Source organism: Apis cerana, linkage group LG13 (genome assembly GCF_029169275.1).
Source record: "Apis cerana isolate GH-2021 linkage group LG13, AcerK_1.0, whole genome shotgun sequence".
Taxonomy (NCBI): Eukaryota; Metazoa; Arthropoda; class Insecta; order Hymenoptera; family Apidae; genus Apis; species Apis cerana.
Window position 1 is genome coordinate 2,038,552 of NC_083864.1, and position 17,966 is coordinate 2,056,517.

The window sequence follows — 17,966 nt, forward strand, 5'->3', positions numbered from 1 at the left end:
TATTTTTTATACGTAATTCATTTTTTAAGCATTATAACATATATTTTGAAATTAAAAAAATAATTGAAAATTATTGAATATTTAAATAATATATGTATATATATATTCTAAAATCTAATAAAATTTCTTTTTATTGTTGTATAATTTATAATATAATATAAAATATGTATAATATTATTTCTCTGACTATCTCATTGAAACATTTAAGTAATATCAATAGACATGTATATACTTCCACAGAATATTGCTAATACGAATGTTAAAGTTTAGAAGGAAACATTCTAACTTCAAATTTTGCTAATTGCCTTAGAATATTAAGAGACCGGAAAAGAAATTTGTGAAGGTGTGAACATTAGAACCATGAAGCATAAATGTTATATTTGCAAATATTTCTCAGAAAAAATGTTACACCTCGATATATATATATATATATATATATATATATATATATATAAAATAACATTTTTCACATATATATATGTATGCATACATATACAGCATGATCACAAATGTTTGTATTTATGTTCGTACACGCTTAATTATAGAGCCGTGAAAGCATTCGAAGCATAAATGGCAGGTGTGAACCAAAGTTATGCGAATCATTTAAGGAGAAATACAAATAATAGTTTAGTTAATTCAGTTGTTAAAATATTTCCTTTCGATCGTTTAAGAATCATGTTAAAAATATTTTATGTTAATCATAAAAATTACGCTTATTTTATATTGTGAAATAACATATATTTTTAAATCAAAAGTTTGGCTATTATAAGAAAAATGGATATGTGATTTCAAAATTTATGTAATTTCGAACGATTATGAAATCGATTTCATACAAAGATTATACAATAATATATTATAATAAGTAATTTTTTATTTAAAATTCAATAATACAATGCTAATTTTTTTAATATTTTAAAAATTTTGTTATCAATCGTAATTAAAATTTATTTCGCGATTTTAAATGATTTAATTTAAAAATTTTATCTATGTAATTTCATTTCATTTCTAGATATTTGAAAAATTTCATGAATTGTCAATTCCTCGTTTTAAATAATTGCTAACTATAATAATTAATAGATTTATATATTTAGTTGACATGTAATATATTAATATTAAAACTTTTCATAAAATGCAAAAAAATTATTATCGACAAGTCGTATTCATGTCAGGGTTTCGTTGTTCTCTCTTAAGTCCTTGCTTGTATTAATCCTTTTCGTTCAGTATGACGCCCACTCACTTCCGTTCAAAATAAACATTCTTGAACGTCATGTTTGCATGTATGATTAAATTGGATTTTGTAGCAAAGATAAATCATTTTTATTCTAGAAACACGATAATTGATAATAATTGAAATTTGTTATAATTTAATAAAGATTAATTTATAATATTTTATATTCAAATACGAAATTAATAATATGTTTTCGATTAAAAAAATTGTTAAGAACAATATATTGCTATAATTTGATAATTTTTTCATATTTGAAGATATTTTAAAAAATTTATTTTGTATTATTGTATTATTAAAATGAATATAAGAGAAAAACGTTGATAAATAGGAAAAAATTTACTAAAAAAACCTATCTATTTAAAATCTATTTTTTAAAATAAAAAAAAATTAAATTTATTTAAAAATATAAAGTTATAATTAATTTAATTTTATATTTAATTTTATTTATTTAATTATTCTTTATTTTAATCATTTTTATTTTGATTTTAAATATTTTTCTTTCAAATGAATTTTTTTTATATTATTGTTATGTCATTATTTTTTTATTAAGATATTTAAAAACTTTTCATAATTACATTGTATATTAATTTTTTACTATCAAAATTATACTTTTAATATATATATTTTTTTATATAATCAAGTTTGTTTTAAAATAATTAATATTATTATAGAATTAATCATTATTATAGATAATTGTATAAAAATCGAATTGTTTTTCTTTAATATATATATAATAATAAAATCAAAATAATTAAATATCAATTATATATATTATATATTGTGAGATAAATTAAATATTAAAGAATTAATTAATTAATTAAAATTATATTTGTCTACAATTTAATGATTATTTTTTCTAAATAGCAAATATTAGTAATATTAGTAGTATACAAAGTACTACACATGCTCTCAAAATTAATATATATAAATTTTATAATATGACTATCGAAAAAATAGTATTACGAAAATACAGTATTGCAAATAGTATCTTTTACATAAGGTACATTAGAATACAAATGTGTCCACTTAAAAGTGTTCCGACAATGTAATATAACATAATGTCATCACATCAAACTGAACTCTTTTTTATACTATATCTGCGTTAGTAGTGAGCAAAATTACTGTAATTTATATTTCATTCATATTTCGTCTATTGAATTATTTACTTAACTAAAAATAGAAATACAAATATATGAGAAAAAAAATTAATATCTTGTGTATACAGTTCAAAATGATTGTTTTCATGATGAAATCACATCTCATATTTCACAACGAAAGTTGATTCTTTATTAAATGTTATTATTGTTCATACTTTTATTCTGTTTATCCATTCAGTTATACTGTCCTTTTTTTTTACACGATCTTTTTTCACAAACGAATTATATTGACCGGTTTCTCTTTTCTCAACTTTGAGATACATTATTGAAAATTGCTTCGAATTGGCGGAGCTGCATTCTTCTTTACCGGTTCGTTGACCAATAGCAAAACATTCCGTTAGGTAGCGCTCCTTCGAAGTTTGCCAATCTCTCTTTCTATCTCTCTCTGGATTGCCGAAAAGGTACAGAAAAGAACTGTCGCGTCAGTGCCACCATCGAGTAGTTCTCCCCATTGCGGTCGCTCGTTGTTAACGAGCAACGAGAAAGCGACGGACGTGCTCTCCTCGCCCAAGAACCGTGGAGAAAGAGAGACCGACAGAAATAAAAGAAGAAGAGAAGATTGATATTACCGAAAGCTAGAACGACGCAGACCAAAGACCAAAAGAGAGGGAGAGGCTGAGAGCAGGTCCTGTTGCCGGGCCCCTGTTGCTACGCGGTTATGGTGCATCGTGCTGAATTCGCAACGAGACTTTTTCGTGATATTGCGTTGAATAATGTATGTCTAATAGACGCGTGGCCCTGGTTAGCAATGATTTTGACACTACCAGACACCTTTCTATCACAGGGACGACATCTATCCATTTTGCGCAGGATAAATGGATGGCCTTGAACAGGTCACGTCATCCGAACTATCCTGCATCCTGAACCTTGTCGCTCACTCGATCGATTGCTAACTGCGTAGATTCGACATTCTCCGTTTCTCTTCTTTCATTTCATCCGTCTTTTCGATTGTTCTTTTCATTATATTAAGATCTTTCGATGATCTTTTGACAAATTTATTTTAGAAATAGTGCTAAATAACTAATAATTTATTTTAATTAGAATTGTATGTGAATGTTATTCAAATAACGGATTTAAAAAATAATTGTTTAAACATATTTTTGTTTATAATATTTTATTGCTTATTTTGAAATATATTTATAATGAATAAAAAATATTTGGTTATTAAAGTAATTTTTCATATTTTGTATTAATAAGCATTTTTTGATGTAATTTTTTAAATAATCTTTAATTTTATTATATTAATTGGAAATATAAAAATCTATCTGTGTGTTATATTCATATATTTATTATTTAAGAATTATTAATAATTCTTAAATAAAATAATCGTAAAATAATTAAATTTTATTATTAATATGATATTATAAATATCAATTTTATTACAATAATTCAATTTATTATTAAAATGAATATTAAATAAAAATGAAATAAAATTATTTTTAATTTATTAACTTTAGTTTAATTATGAAATTATATTTTAAGAAATAATTTTTACTTTCTAACTTATGTTCAAAAATGATTAAAATATTTCGTTGTTACAAATTATTTTATTTTATTTATAAATGTGTAAATGGTTTATGTATTTTGATGTTATATGAATAATAATTAAAGATTTTATTTAATTTTATAATTTATTTATAAAATATATTTTATAGATTCATCAAATATCATACTTTTCTTTTGTAAAAAATAAATTTAATTAGGCAAAATCTCGTTTGTGATGAATACATTACAAATATAAACATGAATATATATATATATATGGTATTAATGATATTCGCCATAAAAAATTATGCGAAGTTAGTCATGATTATGTTAAGATAATAAAAATGATGAGTTTGCAATTTATTTTTTTTGGAAATGACGTGAGAATTGACCACCATAATGGTATGAAAAAAAAACAATATGCAAGTTTCGATTAGTCAAAATTCCAAGAAGAGAATGACGAGACGTATATAAATAATTTCATCATCAATTTTGAAAATCGAAACTAACAAATTAATTAATTTCAACTAAATTGTTATATTGAATTCTTATATTCTAAAATTTTCTAATAAATTTTTTCGAACGTTATATGTTATTATATATTCGTGCTAATATTTTTGCTTAATTTTATAAAATTTAAAAATATTTATTAAATTTATAATTACTTAAAAATTATAATTACTAAATAAACATTAAAATTCTATATTATTAATATTAGTTATAATATATAATAATTTTTTAAAAAATTATACATTATCATAAATATGTTTTATTTTTTAACATTTTTAAAATTACAATATATTAAATTAGAAGCATTGAAATAGCAGATTCTTCTGTTAATATATCTTTATAATTACAATTTTTCTAACTTATAGTCAAAATTATTATAAATTAACTATACACTATTGATATAATAAAATACAATAAAATATAATGATAAATAAAGAAAGTTTTTAAGATATTGAAATAAAATATTGATCATGTAATTTTCTAATTATATGATATTATAAAAGATTCGATAAATAATTATATTGTCACAATTTATTTATTATTATTAGAATTTATTCATTATTTCAAATATTTATTGAATAAAAAAATTAAAGAAGAACAAAATCAATTGAATTCTTGTAGTCTGAATGAACTAACGAATCAACATGGTTTTCCCGCGCGTTCACGCACGCGTCTTCCTTGAAATCTCTTCAAGGCCAAGCAGATCTTAATGAATGGTAAAGAAACGTTTTATTGGCAATCTATTTAGCCTTCGTGCAGTAAAAGTGGAAACAAGCACAGAAAACGATACGTGACAAAATTTAATGGCAAATATTTTTATTTTGTGCATTATTAAAAAAAATTAAAAAAAATTTTATTAAAAAAAATATATAAGAACTATGTAAAAAAATGATTTTTATTTTACTAATTTAATATAAATTTAGTTTATCAATATATAATTTTTACTGAAAATTAAATTTCTATATTAAAATGATAAATATTTTGGCTAAATGATAAAAGATCATAGTATAAATAATCTAAAAATTTTAGGATAAATAATACGATAAATAATCCTATTATACGAGAAATCAAAATGTTTTATTCAAAAATTCTAGAAAATTAATTATAAAATAATAAAAACAGAGTAATAAAAAAAATGGCCATTAAAGTTGAAATTTCATTTGTTGGACAATTGTACCGAAAATTGTGCGCGAAAAATTTCTTCTTCGTTACGGTCCACGGAATACAGAGAAAGAAAAAGAGAGAACAAAATAAGAAACGCCCTCTTCTCTCCCCAAAAAAGGAAAAACGCGCAAGTTCTTCGAGGGAAAAAAAAAAAGAAGAATATGAGGAAGAAGAAAAGAGCAAAACTCGAAGACAGAACTTTCGCGCTCTCACGTCCACGTGCTGCTGTTGTTGTTGTTATTGCTGTCCTCGTCTTCGTCGTCTGATCGCCTTTGCCATCCCCTTTCTATACTCGATTTCTCCTCTTTTTCTTTCCTCGTAGACGTTTTTCTGTCCTCTTTCTCCACGATGCGTTTCCTTTTCCGTTCTCTTGTTTCTGTTTCTTCTTCCAACCTTTCCTCCCCACTCCCTGTCGATTGGCGTCACGAAAGCCGCGTTGGCGTCACTGGTGGTGGGGATCCCGATTAACGGACTCTAATTGCATAGCAACAGTGAGGCCGAGATAATGATACATCTGACGTGCGTTGCCGGCGGGCATCTGGCCCACTTCGAAACCGAACGATCCCGGGCCCATGCATGTTCACGCCGTTCCCGCGTGTTTGTGCGCGCAAACTCCTCTCGCACGCAACTCGCGTCTGGAAATTCAAGTCGCCAACTTTTGGCGCGAACCTCTCCGGGGAACCCTTCACCGATATCCCAACTTTTAACCTCTGCTCGTGCTTTCAAAATACGTATTACATAGTATGTAGTATATATGTAATATATGATGAATTTTACTTCATTATTTAAGATTTAATTTTGCGAATTTTATTTTAAATTTTGTCATCTATTTTTTTCATTTTTAATATATTTTTTATATTGGAAAGTAATGAATGTTATAATTTTTATTCAGAAAAAAGAATATTATAATTTTTTATCTATATTTTTATCTTTAGATAAATGACTTTTTTTAATGAAAAATATATAAATTTTATGCTAAAATTTATATGTTAAAATAAAATTAATATATTTCTTAAGTAAAGATATATATTATTTCGAATAATAAATTTATAATTTAAAAAGTTAATATACAGAAAAAAATAATTTTACAAAATAATTAAAAATTGATTGTAAAAAAGCATTATTTGAAATTATTTTAGTTCATTAATTAATTTAATAATAGAAATATTATAAAATTTCTTTTTAAAAATATCTTTTTATTTATATTATAATAATTATAATTAATTAAAGATACAAATTATAATAATTAATTAAGTCTACATACATCTAAGATATATAATAATTATATTTAATAATTTGATTGAATTTTATTTATCTTTCTTATCTTTTATCATAAAATACTCTGATTTTTATTACATTTTTTTGTTTATTAATGTAATTTATTCTTTATCCATTCAAGATAAATTTTTCGCACAAATATTTTTTTCTCTCAGAAGAGAGAAAAATGGTAATCGAACTTGGAAAAAGAATACAAGAATACAAGAAACGTCTCTTGCCCATATATCTTCGTAATTACCTTAACCATGTTTCTTTAAAATTCTTTTATTCTTCATTTTCAAAGGACGAACATTTGGATCTTTTTTTTTTTAAATTCTCGCACATAGATTTCTACCTGTACATTCAAAGTTATCGATGGGTATATACCTGTCTACAGTAGTGATGTACCTTGGGTCTTTTTGTCCCGGAACCCAAGACCCTTCCTTTTGGTCGGACACTGTTTCGATTGGCCTGAAAAAAATTCTTTTTCGCTTGATAGAAATCGTGCATTTCGGCGAAGGACCAAACTGTATCGCGTTACCCACTCTCCGTCAATTTCTATCTATTCCAAAATGACTCATTTCATATTTATCTTCAATGATCTTTGAATGAGAAAAATTTTAATTTTATTTCTATCTTAACACAAAATAGAACATTAATAAATTATGTGAAATATAAATTTTTAGTTGTCAATTTGCAAATTTTAATGTTTAAGCTTTGAATTTTTTAATTCTTTATTTTTAATAGAGAAATAGGTTAATATTTATATAATTTTTATATACTCTAATGTTTTATATTCATCGTGTTGAATAAAAGAAAAGATTTTTTTAATGTTACGCATAAATATTTGTATTTCAGCGCAAAATGAAATATTTACATATTATGTGAAATAAAAATTGATAGTTTTAATTTGAAAATTATTTTGAAAATTTGTTAATTTTTTAGTTTTTTTAATCCAGAAAGAGATTAATATTTATATTTTGTATAATTTTAAATGAATGCTTCAATATTTATATTTTTATCGTACATGAAAGGATACTGTAAAATTATAGACATTAAGTTAACAATAATAGGAAAAAATATCAGAATGTTTGACTCGTATATTAGATGTTACATGGAAGTACTTGAATGATAATTACAGAGAAAGGAATAGGAGGCAATTGTGTGCGAAGACTAGACTGAATGATACATCTTGTTTGGTTTCTAAGCGCGTCTGTTTGGAATGACCTGCTCGACACAACCTCCAGTCAATCTCTTAAATTTCATCTGTCACTTTCGGCGAGAATCAGAATGTATAATTCATTAGGATTGATAGGTAATTTCTATTAATCTCTTTTTCATTAAACTGATGGGATTTTAATTATACTTTCTTCTTTGAATGAATGTTATATGAATTAAATTAAAGAATCTCTTATAATCCATTAAAGTTTATTAATTCGCATGATACAGTAGAAATACCATAGGCTGAATTATAATCCATAAGATGTAATTCATTTTGATGCAATTTTTAATGTTTTTTACATGTATTTACAAAATTTTTTAATATGACTTTCAAATCTTTATATCTTATAATAAACTGTAAAATAACTATAATTAATCTTATATTAAAGTAAATGTTAAAGTATTTGAAACGAAAAATATACTAATGAAAACCAAAAACAATTATTAAAAGTTATTTTTATTTTTAATTTTTTACATTCCATAATAAATGAATTTTTAATAAAAAATTATACCGTAACAAGGAAATAGTATTTAAATTTTTTAAGATTCTTCAACATGATTCAAAATGTACGCCTCGATGTTTTACATGAAGACTCGTTAAACGGTCATCACTCGTTGACATTGGGCGTTCCTTTAAACGACCTTGACGTCTTTGGTATCTGGGTGAATCGATTAACTAATTATAAACGATAAAAGTAATGTACTGTGAAGGACGAGGTCAAGGTACCTGTATTGTATGTCTATTGCCTTCGATTATTTTCGAAGGTAATAAGACATAACCAACTGCCTTTTCTGCCATTATATATAGTAAAGTAAAAATGTGTGTGATGCCTCTATATATTATATACTCAATTAGAGGCATAGAATTACTGACGATATAAAATTTTTAATAAATGAATAATAAATAAATAATTAAGTACGATATTTAAAAATTATGAAAATAAAAAATATGTATTCAAATAAAATAAAAATAGAAAAAAAAATCGAATATATTGAAATAATCTCATTGATGTAATTCATAAGTAAATACTATAAAATATGTAATATAAAATATAACTATATACTATAAAATATAAAATATCTTCGTGTAGAAATTTATACAATTAAAATAATACAAGTTTTTAGAAATTTTACGTTTTTCATTTTATTTAAAATATAAAATTTAGTTTTCTTATGTAATTTACCATAAATAATTGTTTATCATAAAAGAAAATAACAATTATAATAATAATTACATTATTAAAATTTAAATATTTTATTTAATGAATTTTTATTTTAATGAAATATTTTATTTAATTATAATTTAATTATAATTTTATTTTGTAACAAGGAATGTAATCTATAACATTTTATATTTTGATTTCATTTTATTGATATTTTCAATATCAATATCTTGAATTATCAAAAATTTAAAAATTAAATTCAACATATAAGAATATTTATTTTTATATTATTTTTACACATGTATTACACATGTATTATACATGTATTTAATATTACAGTTTATGGTATATACGATTTTATATTGTATTAACTAATCGAGAATAACTTAATAACAATCGAAAGTCTCATTATTTCTTTTTCCTTGGGGAAGAAAAAATTTTGTTGCAGACTCTGGGAACATCTGGTAGGCGGAACCTATATCTAAAGGGATGGTTGTTATCGAAGGTGTTGCAGATTTAATATCCTTCAGCGTTCTCTTCGCTTGTCGATTATAAATTACTTTAATTTATTTTTGAATAAATTTTTTAACACTTTGAACACTTTAATATTAATTATAAATGTTAATTATAACATGATGATGTTATTTTTTAGAATATATTATATTTAAATAAATTAATTAATTTAAGTAAAATAAAAAATAAATATATGTGAAGCTAATATAAGATTTTTTTAATTGCAAATATAAATAATAGCAAATTGTTAGCTCCAAATTTTTTATGTTTTAATTTTTCATTTTAATTTTTCAATCTCTTTAAAAGCATTTGATCAATCTTGTGATCTTATTTCATATGGAAATGAAGAGATTAAAGTATGAAATTTGATACTTGAATTAATATTTATATCATAATATTAGCATAATTTTTATATTGGCTGAATTCAAAATTGAAAAAAAAGAAAATAAATTCTAGATAAAATTTAAAATATAACAATTTATTATTAAGTCTATTTTTTAATTAATAATTTAAAATCAAGTATAAGAATTAATTTATAAAAATTGTTTTATTACTTTAAATGTAATATCTATTTATTTTTAAAATTATTAAATATAAAAAAATTATCATATTTCGAATATATTATAGAAATTTAATAAATATCAAATTTTTTAATTCGAGAAAAAATTACATTATTAAATTTTATGTAATAAAAAAAATATTTGAATAATTCGAATGCTAAAAACTAAAGATAGCTAAAAACCTGATTTTAAGATTCGTGAAAGTCGAAGTCGAAACATTTCGAGGCCTCGAAACTCAAGACTATCAATATAGAACTATCAAATATCGGAAATGCTTATTTTTCCCTTTTTATTTTATCGAAAATTAAAATAATAATAAATTTCAATTTCTGGAATTTTGTAAAATTTTTTACGTTTATAAAGAACATATAATCAATTAATACTAACAATGATCATGTTATTGATTTAAATAAAATTAAATTTTTATATTTTATTTTTTTTTCTATATAAACTATTATGTATTATGAATTGAAAAAATTTTATAATTAAAATGTAAATTCTAAAATTTAAAATTTAAAACAAATTCATTTATTTGTATAAATAGAAATAAAAATATCATTATAAATAAATATCCAAATATGTATATATTTTATATATATATATATATTTTATTTATTTTATTAAACGATAAATAAATATGTAATGTATTTTTTTTATATATTTTTATTTGTATAAATAATTGAATGTGTGTATGAATATTGAATTAATTATTTGTACGTATAATTGAATATTATATACAAATTTAATTAAATTCTATAAACTTTTTATTAGAATATATTAAAAATTATAAAAATTCTAGATAATTTATCTGTAATAGAAATAGAATAAATTTCAACATAATATTGAATATATATTCATTCATATTTTATAGAAAAATTTTTTTTTTAGTTTTTTATTTTCTAATTTTTTCAGATGAACAAGAACAATTTATCAGAAAATTATGAGAAGAGAAATGATGCTTTTATACAATATTATAATCTTATATAAATAAATTTATATAATAAAATTATTAATATATAATTATTGAAATAATTGCATAATTTGACATATGTTTTAAATATATGATATATTTTCAATATATTAATTAAATATTTGAATTTGTTTTACCTCTATGAAAATTTTAATCATAGCACTCTCATTAGTTATAATATTTAATATTAGTTAATATTTTATACTATATTAATTATTCTTTACTTTTGAGAATTTCCAATCATCAAAATATCTATATTACATTTATTAGTTTTATTGAATCAACCAGCAAATTTGATATTATGGATATACGTATGGATAACAATAATATTTCCATTTCATTTCATTTCAATAAATTGTCTGGCTTTGTTCTTTTCATTCTTTTTTTCTGATTTTTGAAATTTATCAGATTCTTAGCCGGTTCATTTCTTGTATCCTTAATTTATCATTATTGATAAGTTTTTGAATCTATTCTTTTACATATTTTATTTCTAAATTTTTATATAATTTTTCCTTATCAAGAAATAATTATTATTATTTTTAAAGCTTTATTTTGAAATTTATGCATAATTTTCTAATTTGTTTAACTTCTTTTAACACAAAAGTTGGATATCAACATCCATATTGAAATAATTACAATTTTATAGCAATTTTATAACAATTTTATTTTGTAGAGATAAAAGAGATTTATATTCGGTATATAATTTTTTCATTTTAAAAAAAGAAGAAATTTATTGAATTACCAAGAATTTCGAAATTTCTTGTGTTCCATTTACTAAAGTATATTTAAACTTTTTTCTGAGTGATGGTGGTACGAAATTTGAAGCGATAAAGCAACGGATGAGATAAAAATCGAGATTTATTGAAATATAGGGGCACAGATAACAAAAAAAAAATCTCGAGCAATCGTAAACTAGGAAACTTGCGTGCCGGTTGATAGGATTAACTGAACCGAGATCTAATTTGATGACGGAATCAGAGTCCGAAACTCGATACGCTCATAGTAGTACGTTTAATGGGATATTGAATTACCGGTACACCTTAATTCGATGTGATAGGCGAAAAAACTGAAATAAATGGTCTGAAATTTTGAAAGCCTCCGGTCACGCCAATCTATAGGTAGTGGATTTCTAAAATTCATCTCACTTTTTCATTGTCCTTGTTTCATAAAATCGATTGAAATCTACCGGTGAAAATACTTGAAAACATTTATTTTGAAAGTGTGTTATTTGTATTATATTTTAATGGAAATAGACTGTGTGTTCATATATTACGATAAGAGAGATATATTTCATGTGCAAATATAAACATTTACTAACGGAGGTGTAGCACTTCTAAATAAGTTTAGTAAATTTAGAATCACGATTAACAAATTTTATCTTGGTTGAGCAACTACCGTTATCTAGATAAAGTTTAATTAACGTTATTAATTTCTGATGAAATATTATGAATAGAGTATTATAAATAGGCAACAAATATTTGTGCATTTATGTAAAATTTGAACATAGAAATAAAAGCTATAAAATACGCATAATATCCAAAAAGACACAAAATATGTAGCACGCATTATTAAATTTGAGAAATAAAACCTTTATTTAAGTTATTTCTTCATCATATTCATAAAAGATTTTTATTTTGCATAAAAATATGCAATCTTCGAATTATTTTTGGAAATAAGAAATAAAAGCGTTTAGAAGCAAATATAAATAAATTTGTATATTATATATATCAATTTGTGATATCATATCAAATCTTAAATTAATAAATATTATAAATAAATATGTAATATTATATCATATCAATATTATATACATATTTATATATGTATATAATTAATTGTATACGATAATATGTAATTTCTGATATTTTTATTTTAAATTTCTTTTGAATTAAATTGTTGTAAATTAAAATATTTGTAAAATAATATATATCATATATTTATGAATATATATAATTTAATCTAATATAAAAATATATAATTATATATGATTAAAATATTATAGATTTTCTTTTATAAATACTTTATTAACTAATATAATTTTTATTTAAAAAACTAAAGAACAAATAATTTTTCAAAATTTTTTTATTGATTAGTAAATATTTGAAGATAAAGTTACATCATTATATTATTAATTCCTTAAAAATTTGTCGGGTACATTTTTGATAGAATAATTAGCATAAGAATTGGTCTCGTTTATCAAGACTGACTTCTTTGCATACACGAAACATTTATTTCCATTCTTATTTTTCACGCTCTATCTTCCATTAACATTACAATCCTTGAGATGTTATCTTGACATCTTTATTAATTTTGCAACCCTTATTGTAGAAATTGAAATAATAAAATGATAAAAAAATTTCAAAAAAGTAAAATAGTTATGAAAATAAGAAAGAAAATTAATTATTTGATATTATATTAAGATATATTATATTATATTATGCAATATAAGAAAAAATATTTTAATAGAATATTTAGAATATTGGAAACAATAAACTGTATCAATTGTCAAATATATCAAATGTATTAAAAATTATATTTTCATTTTAAAAAAATATATATCACTTTCATATGATTTCTATAATCACATTCATTTACAGAAAAATATTGTAATATTACATAATTCTTTGTACTAAATAATTTTTGTAACAATATTTTTCATTTTCACTCTTTTAAGATATATTTTTATATTTCAATATTACAAAAAAAAGAATATTACAAAAAATTATTACAAAAAAATATTCTGCAAAAATATTCTTAAGTATCAATTTAAATATTTTTATTGTAATAATGAAAAAAATGAATTCTAAAATATGACTAAATTATTTTTAAAAAGAAACAATGAAAAATGTTAAAAATCGTGATAATATTAATTTTTAATTTATTTATTTATTAAATAAAAACAATTTATTGTAATTTCATAATAATTTTATATTTATATTCATAATTTTAATTTTTTTATTTTATATATAGATATTAAAAAAGTTAAATTTAAAAAGATAAATTTTTTCAATTTAATAAAAAAAATGTTAAAAAAAGGAGGAAAAAAATGTATATGTTGAAAAAAACATTTTAAAACGAAGTACACATCAAAGAAAATATGATGATTTTTATTCCGGAAACGTAGAATTTTTCGTTGTCTGCATTCAAAATTTTATCTATTTTACTATATTGAATGGTTATATCTTATTTCTAACATTTTATCAAATTTTCTACTTTGTTAGCTACTCTGACGCAATATAGTCTTGCAATATCACAGGGAAACAGTCACATTTCGACGAAAAAATAACAAGAACAGTTGCGATCAAATACAATGACACGCTTGTTTCAATATTGTAGCGTAGCGACATTCGTGGGCAAGAATTTTTATCTTGGTTCCACGAAATTGTAGGACGATCCTTTGTATAGATCTGTTCTCGCAGCCCTTTTTTTTCATGGCTATCTAACTATCTACAGTAGAAAGAAATTTTTTTCAACTCGGTCGATCGTTATATAGAACCGTCCTCGAATATTTATCTTTTCCCTCAGGAAGTTCAGTATCTTTAAATGTCTTATTACAACATTTAAATATTTTAACGAAAAAATAACAAAATATACGATTGAAATTCTCAAAATATTTTTGTTAATAATGTTTTCTACTATAAATAAATTTTTCTTGTTTTCTATATTATTTTCGTATGTTATTTTGATGCATTTTATTGTATATTAATAATAATTATATAATAACTTTATGTTATATCGATTCAACTTATATTGAGGTATGATTACAGATCATGATTTCTAATGAATTTCACAATTATACATTTTTTTATCCAGTTTTGTAAATCTGTATATAATTTTTTCTTTTTTTAAAATCTTGTTGCAATTTCAACAACTTTCACTATGAAATTTTAGTTATTTTCTAAATTCCTAATTATTATAAGTATTCTATGCCTTTGAAAATAGTCAATGTTTTATCTTCTATTACAAATAAATTATTGAATTTATATTAGATATATAGCAATAATAATTTCTTTTCATTATTCTTTTGTCTATGTTTTTTCATTTGCATTTGTGCATATATAAAAAATACAATTTTTCTAGTTACGTATACATTTTAATTCGTTTTAATTATGTATATGTTCAATTTTGTGAATGACTGTACACTTACGAAATATGTAATTAAGAACACATTTCGTTTTAATCTTTCTCTATATTGTAACTGTCGAAAAGAATTCTACGTTTAAATTGCAGGAAGTATGTATAAGGGACTACACTTAGGGAAGCTTCGTTACGACATAGCTTTTTGTAGATATATAACTATACCACACAATGTTGCGCCAGGCAGCTGTTATATTGTGAGCCAAGGGCTTTGGGTAGAAGTGTACCCTACCATCATTTTCTACATTTTCGAACGCGGTTGCCACAGGCGAGTAGACGCTACAACCGACAGACTCTGTTGGAAGAAAATATTACCACGCTTTCAAATTTTAATCTCATATGAACCTTTCCGTAGAATTCGTTTCCTCCAATTAGTTTCTACTATATTTTACAAAGAGCACTATCTGTCATCACTGTCATGTTGAACAGTAAAAATTAAAAAATACATTTCGAATATCAATTTGAAAAAAAATTAGTTTCTGTGGAATTTTAAAATTTGAATGTTTATTTAAATGTTAAAAATTTTTTTCGTAAGATTTAATATTTTGTATTTTTTGTGCATTGGAATGTATTTTTCTCTTTAAAAGTTTCGTTAATAAATTTTCATCAAAATTTGAATATTAGAAAAAGATAATATATACTTTTACTTATTTATGATATGATTTTTTAATATTATTAATTAAATGAATTTTATGATTTATGATTAAACATTTAAATTATGAATTTGTAGAATATTTTTATATATCATTATATTTAAAATAATTAATTTTTGATTTTTTATATTTCATGAAATTATAGAAAATCTATGTGAAATTTTACTTAAAATAAAAAATAAGAAATATTATTTTGTTTTAGTTTTATATTAAATAACTTATGATTACTTTATTTTTATCTCAGTATAAATTAAATTATTTTAAAATAATGTTTTAGTTTAGTTTAGTAGACGCTTTCAAATAAAATAACAATTTTAAATATTAAATATTGTATTTGAATCACATATATTTTTCCACATATTTGAATTATAAAAAATAAAGCTGAAGCTATTCTACAACATGTTAATATTTTTTTTTCCAAATTATTTTTATTTTACTAATTTTTTAATAAAAATGAGCTAATATATATAAAAGACTATGAATGATATTTATACTTTTGATACAGTTAATAAACATAATAAACATAATAAGATCAAGAATTATTTATAAATTTATTTTAGGAAATTAAAAATAAAATAAAAAATTATTTTCTTTTATAATAAAATAATAATTAAAGAAACAATTCAATTTCTTTATTTTAAATAAATATAGATCAAATAAAATATTATTTTAACGATCATTTTTCAATTTTATGTAATACATATGATATATTAAAAGTTTTTGAAAATACCTTAAGTTACGCATAAAATGTCATGTAAATTATTATTAGGAAAAAAAATTCATAGGTATAAAATAATTCATCGTATCGGATCCTTTTGTAACGAAATGAGAAGAAGATAACATCACATATGGTGATCTGTGTCTTAACCTGTGAGACCCACTCCTTTCCCGCCAGAAATTCTGGCGCCAACGTTTTGACGCTACTTTCGGATTTGTCCAGGTCGGTCGGAATCCGCTTGGTTGCTAGGCAGGAAAATTCGAATGGCACAGCTGTGAGTCGTGAATAACATTTGGCCGAAACTTGTGCGATGTTTTGTGTTGCAGTTGAAGTGGGGAAAAGGACATTCGCCTGATAACCTTCGATTTTGTCTCGCATACTCGATTGCTTAAATTTTCTCACGCATTTTCTGCTGTGTTAATTAGCAATGCACGACAGATGCTTGCCAGCTCGCTTCGACAACGTTGTTTGTTGTTCGTGACGCTATGCTGAATTCTGAACGCATGCAATCCATGCGTCTGTTTATCGTGAATGGCTTCTTGTCTTTAGAAATTTCATTGATCATCTGTTTATTTCTTAAATTTCATTGATTATCTGTTTATTTCTTCGTTTAATCTTAGAACTTTTTGAAAAATTAAAAAAATTTAATTTTAACATAATAAATTTTGTTACATGTAATATATATTTTCATAAATATCATTTTTAATTTTATATTTTTTAATTTTATATAATTTTTAATTTTATTTGTGCAAATAAATTATGATTATGATCTTTTGTTAATAAAAAAGAACAATTAATTTTACTATTAAATTTTTATTTAATTATTTAATATCATTTAATGTTTTGCAATTAAATGAAGTTATTATTATTTAAAATATTTCTTGTTCTTATATTTGAATATAAATTAATTATTAATTAATTAAGTTATTTTATATTTAATTATATAAGTAATTTTATATTTAATTGTTTGTAAAAATGCATATGTAAATCTTATTGTAATCTTTATGGAATACTCCTTTCACTTTGTGATATTACAATAAGTTATTCTGATATGAATAAAAAAGTATAGTATTTGACATAACTAATGCGATTCATTATTTATCTCCGTTAAAAAGACTGTAAGATATCAGTTTTGTCTTTTTTTCTAATTTATATTTTTGATATTTAAGTAAATAGGAAATGCCAGTTGTTATCGAAAAGTAGATAATAAAAGACATTTCAGATAATATA

The 17,966-nt window shown here is 22.2% G+C and overlaps 1 protein-coding gene across 2 annotated transcripts in view; it reads left to right on the forward strand.

Moving 5' to 3' along the window:
* LOC107996971 (F-box only protein 43-like) overlaps window positions 1–17,966 on the forward strand; it is a 61,568-nt gene that overhangs the window by 35,493 nt on the left and 8,109 nt on the right. The window contains exon 2 of one of the 2 annotated variants that reach the window (XM_017055301.3): window positions 9,617–9,802. The exons of the other annotated variant lie outside the window; for it this stretch is intronic. Coding sequence (XP_016910790.2) covers window positions 9,617–9,670 — 54 coding nt within the window. The 3' untranslated portion in view covers window positions 9,671–9,802. Of the gene's footprint in view, window positions 1–9,616; window positions 9,803–17,966 lie in introns of those variants that run through there. 2 annotated transcript variants of the gene reach the window in all.